This window comes from Pleurotus ostreatus (genome assembly GCF_014466165.1).
Source record: "Pleurotus ostreatus strain PC9 chromosome Unknown scaffold_1, whole genome shotgun sequence".
NCBI lineage: Eukaryota > Fungi > Basidiomycota > Agaricomycetes > Agaricales > Pleurotaceae > Pleurotus > Pleurotus ostreatus.
Genome location: NW_023503156.1, coordinates 1,685,756 through 1,698,430, shown reverse-complemented (window position 1 = coordinate 1,698,430; position 12,675 = coordinate 1,685,756). Strand labels below are relative to the sequence as shown.

Below are 12,675 nucleotides of genomic sequence, written 5' to 3'. Positions count from 1 at the left end.
CACAAGCGAACTCTACGCGGTTGCAGGAAAGGACGGGGCTGCTTTATGTGTGATATTTCGCTGACATTACGAATAGATTTCTGCTTGATTCCAATAGGAACTGGCGAGCCATCAGTGCGCTTGATTGTCAAGTCAATATCTCTGTGTGGCCATATTCAACGGTGCCATCCTCTAGGTTGCAGAGTACATTGCTGAATGTCACCGCGTGCTCGAGAAATCGGGCCTGAAGTTTCAGGTACTTCGTGAGCTAATTCAACGCTACCAGAACTAACTTCGTCACAGATGCAGTACGTCGAACTAGCTGCAATTATCTCAAGCTGAAGGCCCTGAATGAATGTACAGTGGGTACGGAACTAATCTCGGTGAGCTTGGAAGTCCGTATCGTTGGTCCTCCAATTTATAGGCATAGAGGGACCGTGGTCACAGGTCATGCAAGCGATAAGAGATTGCCATGCAGCTGTTCATGTGAAGGGAGCGCCTCGCGTTGCTACAGACATTCGCATTGGCACTCGTGTCGACAAAGAACTCGTGCCTGGTCATGGTAACGAGGATAAGCTCAAGCGCGTCCAGCAGATCCTTGCTTTCGATAACAAAGAGTAGAAAGAAGTGTTGGTTTATATATAAACTGGTAGATAACGTACAAATTATATCACTCCTAGGTCAAAATTTCGGTGTAGGTAGATCATCCCACTGCACCATTGGTCCAGGGTCCGGGGCCACTTGCAAGGAACTCTTGAAGGAGGAAGCATCTTCGAAGTATGTAACACCTGGCCTCGGTTGATCCTCGTCTTCTCCCTCCACTGGGTATCTCTTTGCCAGGGCCTGCATCTGAGTGACGAGCTCCTGAATCTTCTCTTGCGGTAGGGGAGCAGCTAATTTCCCAAACACGCCTACCCAATATTTCGTAAAGTCCGCCGATGATATAGGACCATCCTCTTCACCCAGCGTGTCTTTCCAGGACTGGGCATCCTCTGGTGATATGCCCGCACTTTGGGCCAGGACTTCGAACGCCTGAGCAGCAGCGTGACTAATCTTGGGTGGCCTCGGCTTCTGCGATCGCATGTGCACGGAAAGTTTCGCTCGAGAGGGTGACGAAGGGTGTACATAAGTGAGGAACAGTGTCAAGACATCCTTCTTTGTGACTTCTTGAAGTAACTTCGCATCGGCTTCGTCTAAGGTGTGAAGACATCGAAATCAGAAAGAAATCGAACCGAGAGAAAACATCGAACGTACTCCTCAAGAAATCAAGATGTCCGGTCTGTATTTGTGTCAAGTAGCGTGACGCCTCCTCGCTCAAGTTCTTATCTGCTTCAAGCCATTTTCTTTCCAACCCTTGCTTCTGCTCTTCAAACTGATCTTCCGGCATCTCCTCGATCACAGCTTTCATGCTGTCCAAAAACGCCTCTACTCGATCCTCTAGGTATCCGGGGAACTTCTCACTTTGTACGGTGATACGCAGGCCCTTCTGCGCGGATCCAGTCAAGAGCCATTGCGAACAGAACACGATATACCCGAGTTGCTCTTTCGTTCTGAGGACATTAAACGCCGGTTCGTGCAAAATCTGCGCAAGCAACGCCGACGCCACCCGGAGACGTTGATCTGTTATAGGCCCAAAGTTAAGATAATAAGTTAGGGCGGAGTTGGCTTGGTTGGGGTTGGGGATTGTGGAGACCCAAGTGTAGTTGGAGGCTGTGGAACGTTGGGCGTCATTCGCAATTCTGCAGGCGGAAGGAATAAACTGTACCAGGAGGTACTACAAGGGAGTGTCCAATGAGGGCTGACTGGGGCGCCGACGTTGGTTGTAGGCTAGTCTCTACCGTCTCAGCGATCTTCATTGCCTCCTAAATGTCAGAATGAAGATCAATAGGATTCTCGCACGAAAGGGAGGTAGCGCACATCTTTGTACAAGTTGCCAGCAACCAGTATTTGGGCATGCACGTCGATCAATAGTGCAGCAATATGTTGTTGAAGATCCTCGATAGTGACCGCTGCATCATCAAGGTGAGATGACTGTACACAAACCTATAAACATACTCACAAGGCAAGACGGCAAGCTTCTCTTGGTGGGTCCACTGTTGTTCGGTGAGTAAATACCGAGCATAATATTCAGATAACTGGTAAGATTGGCCAAGGAAGAAATTCTCCCAGTTCTTCTTCGCCTGAAAATAAAACTAGTCAGTGATTTCATACGACTGAGATACAAGAACAAAGCTATACCTGTTCCCTCATAACGGCGAACCGTTCGGGATCGATTGCGAGAGTCTTGATCTTCTCCAGGACGTGGTGAACGAGGATGGGCATCTTGTCGTTGTACCCATTCAGCGCTACATACAAGCCCCCAGTGTGTGAGATGCAGTTGTACTGAAGCCCAGCCAAATCCGCGTCATACGAGTACTCAGACAGCGCGTCCGTCACCAGATCAGAGTATAACCTTGAGCGTGGTAAATCAGCAAGGAGGCTGCCCTGTATGAACTAATTTGCTTACTTCGTCAGCACGGCTGCCTTTGCCGTAGCATTGGCAATTGGGCTGGAAAAGGACTAAGTTGAGTCTTCTACATGACTACGCAAGACGGTACCTTCGAAGATCAACGACCACGTGTGCTTTGGGTACCCAGAACTTGTCGTCTTTCTTATGCCATAAGGAAGACAATGCCGTTTTGCGGACAAGATGGGGTCGTTTGGCTGGCTAGGAGCACATTGTCAGCAACAATGAACGATCATGAGAAGAATCTAGTTAAAATCTACCTCTGAAACATCGCGCTTATCTACGTCGAGGTCAGTGGGTATAAACTCGTTAGGTCCTGGAAGACGGAGGTCGGGAATATCGTTTGCTGTTTCGGCCTGTTCTCAGCCTCTGAATCAGTAACTCTCGTGCCAGGGAGCGTATAGGCGCACCTCGCGCACGAACTCCTCGTCGAACCTCTCAACTTTATACTCAGTTCCATACCAAGGCTCCTTCTCCCAATTGGCTCCAGGGCTCAGTTTCTCGTGCTCCGAACCCTTCGCCATCAACACCGCCCGCCCTCGAGTCACCCTAAGCCCATCCAACGTTTCCCTCATTTTCTTCTCCTCGCCATCCTCGCCCTCGTCCCATTCCCACGTGAGTTGTGGTCCGGCTAAGATCAACTCGCGAGGGACCGGCCAGGCCATGTGCTCGGACACCCATACCGCGTAATCATCCGGTCGTCGTTTCTCTGCGAAACGGAAACGAGTACGGGATATGGTGGCGACCTCGCGTTGATGCCAAGCGGGGAATTCGGAAGAACGGAGTAGAGACAGATACTTGAATGTGGCGAGTGTAACGTCGCGGTTGTGTTCTACATGCGCAACGATCGTTGAGAGACGGGTAAGACGGGTAATGACCTAGGAAAGAGAAACTCACTGAAGCCTTCGTCGGTAAGATGGATCGTGACTTTGAACATGGCGAAACCTCGAGCGAGATTCTGAGGCCCGCTGCTGAGAGAAGTAACCCATCCCTTGTTCTTCAAGTACGAATACAAGGAACCAGGTCCTTCGTGGCCTACGAAGTGACTCAAGAAATTGGCAGGTTTGTGGCGCCAGAGAGGCGGTTGGTATTCCAGAGGAAACGAAATCTCCACAGCGTGGAAAGACATGATCGTTTGCACCGAAACTTGAGTCTATCATACCAAAATGAGTTACAGCATACATGCACAACAAAAGGGTCGCGACATACGCCCATCTCGTTTGGTCCAAAGGGATGTTCAGTGATCATTGGAAGAGCGTCGCGACCGCGATTCGGTATGGGCGAAAATAGCTTCGAAACCATTTCCGACAGTTCATCCAGAGATTCTAGGAGAGTATGACATATACATCAAGCGCGTAGGGGAATGTGAATATGGCTTACCACTGCCAATGACACACAGGCGCATTCGGCTGGCGCAGTATTCTTTCGACCACCACTCGATTAACCTTCGCCTAGTCTCACGTCCAACGGCGCCGCCGTCAGCCTCCGATTCGCTTCCAGAAGAGACAGCAGAGGGTGCCGGAGACGGTATGCGGGATGGGTTGGGAGAGGGCGCGAGGCTTGATGTTGCGGATTCCAGTTTTGTCGCGTTCCCGTTTGTGATTCCATTTGCATTCCCATTTGCGTGTCCATTTGCCTGTCCATTTGCATGCCCATCGACCAGTCGACCTTTGCTCTTAAGCTCTTGACCAGCCTTCGATAAACTTTCTCTGTTCCCGCTCCCGAACTTATTCCAGACATGCCCGGGTCGGCTCAGATGTTTGTTAAGCTGGAAGATACGCCACATATCGGATTGATGATTCTTCTTGTGCTCGGAATCTACGGCATTGAGTTCACGAGAGGTGCAAGAAGGCGAAAATAGAGGACAATGGAAGAAAGCGGCGAAACGTGCGAGTGCGGGAGCCAGAGCGGGGGTAGCAACACTGAAGTAATAGTTGGTGTTTGAGGTGGAGGTGTAGGCGTTGGACCCGCCATTGTTTTTGGCGAGGAACTGAAGGACTGTTAGTTGACGGATGATAATCTAGAGTGTTCACACCTCTGAGTACTCGTTCTCGCGAGGAAATTGTTCCGTTCCCTACGTCGGAAGTCAGTATTTGATGAGACATGGTATATTTGAAGCTACCATGAACAGCAAGTGCTCGCAAAAATGCGCAAGGCCAGGCATGTCATCCTGAGAAGCAGATCAGCTTGAGTACACAACAGTCGAATATGCCACTCACTGGGTCGTACAAGTGCCCCACTGCAACATCGAGACTTGCGGCAGCCTTGTCGGCGTTGGGGTCCCGCACCACCATCGCCTGTAAGCCATTCGCCAGTTGGATGAGCCTGTATTCTCTATTGTCCTGCTCCGATTTCTCTATAGGCTTTGTGAATACCGAGTATGGGGGTGTCAAACTCGACGGCTGTGACGGCGTCCAGTCGGGTTGAAAAGCGGAGGTAGCCATGGTCGAGCGCAGCAGCAATGATCCACGTCGGAAGGAGGATCCACTGTTTAGACGGTTGAAGATGAGGGTTCGTGCCACAAGACAACGGAACATCCGACCTGAGAACAATAGTCCTATAACAGAGCAAGCAGAACCCTCGCAGTCAGTCGATAAGAAAGAGATTAAACTCTGCTGTGAGGGTCCTCACCTCGGCAGCTTCAACAGCTGACGCGAAGTTGATCCCGGGTATATCGTGTGGCGTCTAAAGGCGCAATCCTGTTGTATCGTGTGCACTGCGGCTGTTATGCTCACTAAAACCCCTGTGTTCAGACATAGAGGCGCTTCTATTTAGGAAGATTATTTTGGTGGAATACTATAGCTTGTACTCGGACGATTCGTCTGGCAGGAAACGAGCACTCTTCAGCAACGGTGCGGGGAGTCGCGCTCAGTGGTTTGATCGCGCGATGAGCTGAATTTGCCATTTGTTCTTGGAACGATGAACAACATGACCCTAACCCTAAAGCTTACGATTCTATGGCTGAACGAGGGACTATGGAAACTACACAAGGAGCTGGGGAAAAGGAAGCTTGGAGTCTTCATGATGAGTGGCAATTGCGACCCAAACACACGGCTCAAGAGGCTACATTATCACGCCGTGCCCGATTGCATTGATAACGACAGTGATGTGTATGGAGAGGACAGAATTGGAAAGCGCAACATAAAATGACAACAAGTTAGGCATATGAAGTAGAAAGCCGACCGATGAGATAGAGGTCACAAGTCGAGATGCTGAGACTCGGGAGAAGAAACCCTTGTGAATTGAGCGATGATAGTACGAAGACAAGCCGAGGGCGCGCTTCATTTGCGCCTGACTGCTTTGCCTGCGATGTGCTGCGGAGGAATGTAATCCTTCCGGCGCCGAAATAGGAGAACGTGAGGTTCAGGCGCTGTATATAGGAAGAGAATAGGGCTAGTAATCGAAAGGTACACGGTCTGCTACAAACTACTCACCGTGTACCTCGTAGTGCTCCCATCCCAGACTCTGGGTTATCCCTATGCCCCTCCATTCTTGTTCGGTCAACAGGCGCAGCGTGCCAGCATCTTCTGGGCTGAAATATTGTTTCGGGATCATCTTGAGCAGCGGCTTGGGGAGAATGACATGTCGATATTCATACATATCGTCCGAATATCGATCAGAGTAGTGTATCCTAAGGATCAAGGTTAGCCACCATCCCTCGCAAAGAGCAAGCTACATACATACTTCTCGATATACTCTTCGAGTTTCACCTGGGCTTCCTTCTGAGCTGCCGCAGTCGCCATTATCGTGGATGGTGAATTGGTGGACAGTTGCAAGTGGTGGTGGCACAGCTGTTGACTGGGATCAAACGCGTTCAGTCACATCCATCACGTACCGTGACGGTCATCACGTGAGACAGCGCTTTCAGTTTACCTCCTGATTGGCACAGGTAGCGCTCTCCCTCTCTCCACCATCTCGTTCCCAAGAAATGTATCCAACGCAATACGACGACCCAGAAAGTCCAATCAGCAACTACTTGCCTTTTGGTGGCGTCAATAGCTCTCAGTTAGAAATTGGAGGAGCTGAGTATTACGACGATTCCGAAAGTGAGCCAGCTTCGCATATAGCCCAGCTAATCTCGCTGAAGTCCAATTTAGTCTACACATCGTCCCCAACTCCCCAAGAGCGGTGCAGGCCAGGAAATGCACAACGAAGTAGTCAATATGGGTACTCCGATCCAGGACGACAAATAGTACCCTCCATATATGATGAAGAGTCATCGTTCGACTACCCAGAGCATCTACCGCCGGCGAACTATGGATCTGCACATAATTCAGCGGTGCAACCAATGCAACCTCCTGCTAGCTACTCCTCCGCACATGGCGCACGAAATGTCACGGCTGAATATACGCAATACGACGAAGATCGTTACCCTGGTTCTTCCTCTTCGTACCCCAGGGGTAACTTTGACCAAGAGCCCGACTATCCTCCTCCACAAGGCAATAGTACTCGCTTGATTCCTGTATCCACACTCCGTAAGCACATATTTATCGCAGGTGAATTCCGCATTATATATGCGCTTGAAATAGCCGATATGTACCGTTCCTTGTTCAAATTCGGCGTCTTCAATGCCGTACAATCGTCTTGCTTTGATCACGTATGTATTTCTATTGGTATCGTAACTTATCGCTGACCTCGACCGAACCTGACGCCTATCCATGTCGAATAGGTCGTCAACGAAAATGACAATATAGTACGTCCCCGTCTTCCCTCTTGTTAAAATATACTTAGACGTCTACAGGTCCTCAGTGGTGCGTACTACGTACTCTTCTACGTGGGCACCACTTAGGAGCCCCTTTGATAGCTCCCACTGGTAGCGGAAAAACTGTTATATTTGAGCTAGCTATCATCCGTATGTTAACTAAAGCGAGGGAAACAAATCCGTTGGCCAAATGCGTTTACATGTCTCCCACTAAAGTTAGTACATTCATTTCTACACGCGTCTACCCCTCTCATACCGTATTCCAGGCCCTCTGCTCCGAACGCTTCAGGGATTGGTCAACCAAATTTGACCCCTTGGGTATCAAATGTGAGCGTGCTGCGACGACGCGAACAAGGACAAGTACTGATCTTTGTTAGGCTGTGAGTTGACGGGTGATACCGTTCAGTTTGGAAAAGGTGTATGGGGCGATGCCAAGAACGCGGCTATAATGTACGTCCTTGTATAGCCTCCGTCTAACACAGTTACTCATATCTTCAAGCATTACGACGGTACCAATATTCTTCTTTGCTCGTGCTTGTGCTCACTGGGGTTCAGCCAGAAAAATGGGACAGTCTGACGAGAAACTGGTTGGTTCTATTCTATTCCTACTGATACCCTCCATTAACTGATCGTAACTTTAGGAAGGGACATGGCCAGACCCTTTCCACCATCCAATTATTCCTAGTCGACGAGGTCAGTTCGCCGTTGTGCCATCGTTATGCATGTTCAAGGTGCATATAGGTTCATATTCTCAACGAGCCACGAGGTAGCACCCTCGAGGTAGTAGTTTCACGCATGAAGCGGAACGGGACGGAAGTTCGCTTCCTGCTTGTCTCTGCCACCGTGCCAAACATCAGAGACATCGCGAGTTGGATCGGCAATTCTCGGCGCGACGGCCCTTCTCTGTGCTTCGAAGTAAGGTTCAAACACCCAACTTGTATCAATGCTGAATGCTATCTCGCAGTTTGGAGAAGAGTTTAGACCGTGCAAACTTACTCGCCACATATATGGCATACAACGGGGACAAAGCCAGAACGAGTTCTCGTTCAACAAGATACTCGACTTCCGTTTATTCTCCTTGATTCAAAAGCACGCCGTTGATAAACCTATCTTGGTCTTCTGTTCGACGCGGAGTGGTATTTTAAGTCACGCTGTTGATCCGTCCGAACACTGAATGATATTTCAGGGGTCCTTGCGACGGGACAACAACTCTATAAAGAATATACAGACACAGAGATTAAGAAGCAGTCTGTGCCTTGGAGGCGTCCAGGAAGGCGAGCAAATTGCATATATGATCAAATCTGCTTTCTGACAATGAATAGAATCAATCACACTTTCCATGACCAACGGCTGGCAGGCGCGTCATGGTTCAACCTTAATGAATATTATTTTCACACTATGCAATTTAGAACTTGCTTCCATCGGGATTGGCGTTCATCATGCAGGCTTGAATCTTGACGATCGACGGGCTATAGAGGATTTGTATCTTAAGAAGACCCTTCGTCTGGTGGTCGCGACTTCCGTGAGCGCATCCCTATCCATATGACCCTAACCCCTAATGAAACTCGTAGACGTTAGCCGTTGGGGTCAATTTGCGTATGTGCTTTCGCCTGCCAAAAATACTCATGTTCTCAACCTTAGCTTGCAGCGGCACATATGGTCGTGATTAAAGGTGTCAAAACTTTTCAGAACAGCGTGACAGTAGAATACAGCGACTTGGATATCATGCAGATGCTAGGACGAGCGGTAATATCATCTCTTATGAACAACAGCTCCTCGTTTTTTGCTCATTTACATGCGCCAGGGCCGCCCCCAATTCGGTAGATTCTGCGGCATCTTGCTTGGGCTTTCTACTGATCGTGATTCAGATAAGGATGGTATAGCAATCATCATGTGCGAGACCGAGCTGGAGGAGAAATATCGCAACTTGGTTCAAGGGAAGACCATCCTCGAAAGTGGCTTGCATGCTAACCTTTCTGAGCATCTGAACTCGGAGGTGGCTTTGGGGACTATCACCGATCTGCCCTCCGCGAAGACATGGCTTCGCGGTTCATTCCTGTTCCAACGAATACAGCAGAACCCCAAGTTCTATGCGTTGGGAAAGGAGGACAACCAGACTTGGGAGGAACGCGTTGACGAGATGGTTATGCAAAGTATAAATAAGCTTCAAGAAACTCAACTTATTGACTACCACGCAACCGAGGGGAGAGCAGGTGGGCTAGCCTCGACTGAATTTGGCGACATCATGAGCAAGGTAACATCATTTTAACACTTGATCGCATCTATTTTCTCACCGATGATAGTTCTACATTCGTCAAACTACGGCATGTGCACTTGTATCGACTTCATATACTTACGAAGGCTAAGCTCGTTCTAGATGGCGTTAATCCTAGCTTTGCCTAACAAGACCACCCTGAGAGAAATAGTAATGGTGCAGTAAAACTTATTCCGACGTTGGTCTGACTCTGCTTTCAGCTCGAGGCGTTGTCGGCTGCAGAAGAGTAAGTTAAACCATCCTATAGATCACTCCGAGCTCATGCTCCCAGATTCTCTGACGTAAAACTACGGGCGTCCGAGAAGACGGTGGGTCTAGTCTCTTCGATTCGACGAGCAGTACTCACATGGCCGTATACTAGCCGCTCAATAAACTGCGAACACACAATGACATCAGATTTTCAATCAAAAGGCTAGACAAGCCTGCTGACAAGGTCTTCTTACTCTTGCAAGCGATCTTAGGTGGAATATCCCTGAACTCCCCGGAATACAAGAGCGCGGATAGTCAGCCTAACCTAGAAGCGTTGGGAATCTTTAGGCACATCTCTCGAATCGCTAGAGGTCAGTTTATGTGTTGATATCTCAAAGACAACTGACTCTTTATACTCTGAACATGCAGCCTTAGTCGAGGTTGCCATCGTAAAAAAGCTTGGGTCACAGGTTAAGTGTGGTCTAGAAGTGTATGTGATTGTATCATCATCTCGTTCTCCTTAATTTGACATTATGACATAGACTACGGTGCTTGACCGCCAAAGCATGGGAGGATCGCCCCGTTGTGTTGCGTCAAATTGAACAGATAGGAGAGAAATCGTGCGTGCAATGCACTTTCTAAGAGTCGTTGGCTGATACTCTGAATATATTGCGCCAGGCTAAAGGTACTGGACCTGCGATGTAGGAGTCGGGGACGCTGACCGATACACAACATTAGGTCCTCGCAGAGCACGGCGTCGCCTCAATTGACTCCCTCCGCGTGCAGGACACCTTGCGAATAGAAACGGTACGTGGTTTTGGTCAGTCAACGTGGGAAAGGCCCTCCTAAGCCCCTGAATATAGCTCCTCAATCGAAGACCACCGTTTGGGTTAGATCTGATGAACTCGCTGAAGTCATTTCCTCAGTATTTCATAAAGCTGAAGGAGACCGGGACATCTACGTATGGGGGCGAAAGCCAAGTCGAGGTATGGGCCATTGATATCACCGAAGTACAGATCAACCAACACGAAGAAGGTTAGCATGGTTATCGAATGCGGTCTCAACGCCGAGTGGGTAAAGCCCAAGACAGGGAGGCACAAGACCAACGGTGCAAGTATGACATCTATCCTCACAGTAACTTCGGACATGGTGTTTATTGATTACCGACGCATTCCGTACGTTGGTTCACAGGCACCCTTCCGTTGCTGACATCTTCCAGGACTAGCTTACTGAATGAGAGCAAAACATTCGACGTCACTGCCCAACTCGACAAACCAAGTCAATCCATTGTGGTTTACATTGCATCGGTATGGACAATTAGCAGTTTGCTTAGGCTCCGCTTAAAGTCCTACCAGGAGTCTTTGGCTGGCGTGGGGGTCATTGAATCATACAAACCAAATATCCCCGTTCAAGAGTTCCCAACCGTAAATACTCGGCCTCTTACAGCTGTCGTAGGTCCTCTCTATCTTCGTTCGTATCGTGCCGCTAAGCCGCGTAGGAGCAAGACCTAGTAGGACTTGACGATGACCCAGACTTTTGGAACATGGCCATCGATGATGACGAGAAAGAGGACCTGAAGCCTGCGGTTGTCAAAGACCTCACTAGAGACAGGACCTCAGGTACGTCTCGACTCGTTAGATGTCAGCGTTATTTATTGTTGGCTCTGACAATCCAAAGGCCAGCAACCAAATCCATCGCCTTCGAAGGCTCCGGATACACCACCTAAGAAGATGCCGAACGGCAAGTATCAGTGAGTGACTCGCACTTCATTGTTTATACGATCGCTCCCACTCCGGTCCAGGTGCAACCATACTTGCAAGGACAAATCCAAGTGTCGCCACCTCTGGTATGTCTTTTATCATTTAATGCACAAAGCCGTAACACTTGCAAAGCTGCCGTGAGGGAATGGAGGAACCTCCAAATCTGAAGAAGCGCAAAGCCCCCGAACAGTCGCCAAAGAAACCCCCGTCGTCTACTTCCAAGAAAAGCTCAGGGGTATCTGCTTTTAGCAAGGTGGTCTCCTCTGCAAGGAAGGTGGCTCCGCCCAAGCCGAAGGACGAGCCTCGCAATCGCGTTCTAGATGACTTGGACTCTCTCCACAAACGGACTAATGTTGCTAGTAATCTGGGGCTACAGAAAGACAAAAGAATCAAACTCACTGACAGGCCTTCGTCTCCCGTTCCTATTAAACCGAAGCTGGCGCCTCCGAAACTGGACATTGAATTTACGGACATCAAGCAGGATAACAACGGATACGTTGACCCAGAGGCTGAACTTATGGACGAAGACGATCTCCCCGAAACGCATGAAATTTTAAAGTCAATCAGACCAACCCAGGATGCCTCCTCCGATTATTCCAACGAAGACATGGACGCACTCATCATGGCTTTATCCCCGGCTAAGGTCAATCGTTACAGCCGGGCTTCTCAGCCCGCTACGCAAGATACTCCACCTAGGAAACGGCCCAGGTTATCACCGAATATTGCCAGCCCTCTCGTCCGGCGAAAAGGCCCAAGCCGTGAGGTAAGTATCAATAATATCGCTCTAACACAAGTAGGTATATGAGTATTGCATTCCTAGAGATATATCAGTAAATCGAAGAGTCTGTTCCTCGATACATCTCAAGACGAAGACGAAGACGAAGACGAAGACGAAGACACTTGCTACAATCAGGATACTCTCGACGACTCTTTGAAATATGGATATGTACAAGATGATGACCTGACATTGGACTGGACTTCTGTGGACATCTTACCTTCGCCTCTCGATACGTCCGCTGGAAGCGATGCCGAACTTGATCCTCCTCTGGACATCCTTCGGAAGACGAACCACTCACCCTCTGTTCAACCTTACGGACGACCCAATCAACGTGTTGAACAAGACCCATATTATGCAAGCGAAATACCAGAAGATACGGACGACTTGGCTGAACTGGCGGAATGGCTGCACAGCGGTGCAGTAGACATCGTTGACGCCCCCAACTAGGTAGTACTAGCGTTGTCTTGTAGTTGAAAAGTTGATCCA

General features: G+C 49.1%; 4 protein-coding genes across 4 annotated transcripts; 2 read left to right on the top strand and 2 right to left on the bottom strand.

Moving 5' to 3' along the window:
• Window positions 1-45: 45 nt before the first annotated feature.
• On the top strand, window positions 46-600 carry PC9H_000577 (uncharacterized protein; the record flags this gene model as incomplete). The annotated part of the gene is made up of 3 exons (XM_036770232.1): window positions 46-114; window positions 176-242; window positions 410-600. The coding sequence occupies 3 exons, from the start codon at window positions 46-48 to the stop codon at window positions 598-600; spliced, it is 327 nt and encodes a 108-aa protein (XP_036636077.1).
• A 60-nt stretch (window positions 601-660) lies between these two features.
• Window positions 661-4,929, bottom strand: IDE1 (Insulinase (Peptidase M16); the record flags this gene model as incomplete). The annotated part of the gene is made up of 17 exons (XM_036770231.1): window positions 661-1,172; window positions 1,234-1,689; window positions 1,745-1,841; window positions 1,897-1,988; window positions 2,039-2,159; window positions 2,218-2,431; window positions 2,486-2,527; window positions 2,577-2,686; window positions 2,755-2,841; window positions 2,896-3,317; window positions 3,383-3,638; window positions 3,695-3,810; window positions 3,866-3,941; window positions 4,146-4,475; window positions 4,521-4,559; window positions 4,608-4,655; window positions 4,705-4,929. The coding sequence occupies 17 exons, from the start codon at window positions 4,927-4,929 to the stop codon at window positions 661-663; spliced, it is 3,243 nt and encodes a 1,080-aa protein (XP_036636076.1).
• Window positions 4,930-5,766: 837 nt separating this feature from the next.
• On the bottom strand, window positions 5,767-6,228 carry SUC1 (transcription factor; the record flags this gene model as incomplete). Its single annotated transcript, XM_036770230.1, has 3 exons — window positions 5,767-5,855; window positions 5,920-6,116; window positions 6,170-6,228. The coding sequence occupies 3 exons, from the start codon at window positions 6,226-6,228 to the stop codon at window positions 5,767-5,769; spliced, it is 345 nt and encodes a 114-aa protein (XP_036636075.1).
• A 185-nt stretch (window positions 6,229-6,413) lies between these two features.
• Window positions 6,414-12,636, top strand: MER3 (Sec63; the record flags this gene model as incomplete). Its single annotated transcript, XM_036770229.1, has 36 exons — window positions 6,414-6,531; window positions 6,583-6,960; window positions 7,015-7,082; window positions 7,155-7,178; window positions 7,227-7,236; window positions 7,290-7,402; window positions 7,454-7,514; window positions 7,565-7,647; window positions 7,743-7,774; window positions 7,829-7,880; window positions 7,929-8,102; window positions 8,152-8,323; window positions 8,374-8,451; window positions 8,510-8,709; window positions 8,759-8,783; window positions 8,836-8,933; window positions 8,992-9,007; window positions 9,056-9,441; window positions 9,491-9,515; window positions 9,581-9,612; window positions 9,663-9,688; window positions 9,734-9,770; window positions 9,824-10,022; window positions 10,087-10,141; window positions 10,194-10,271; window positions 10,330-10,336; window positions 10,390-10,458; window positions 10,515-10,612; window positions 10,668-10,826; window positions 10,871-10,958; window positions 11,007-11,102; window positions 11,150-11,270; window positions 11,329-11,401; window positions 11,453-11,497; window positions 11,544-12,174; window positions 12,232-12,636. 36 exons carry the CDS (start codon window positions 6,414-6,416, stop codon window positions 12,634-12,636), a joined length of 4,332 nt encoding a protein of 1,443 aa, XP_036636074.1.
• Between the last annotated feature and the right edge of the window lie 39 nt (window positions 12,637-12,675).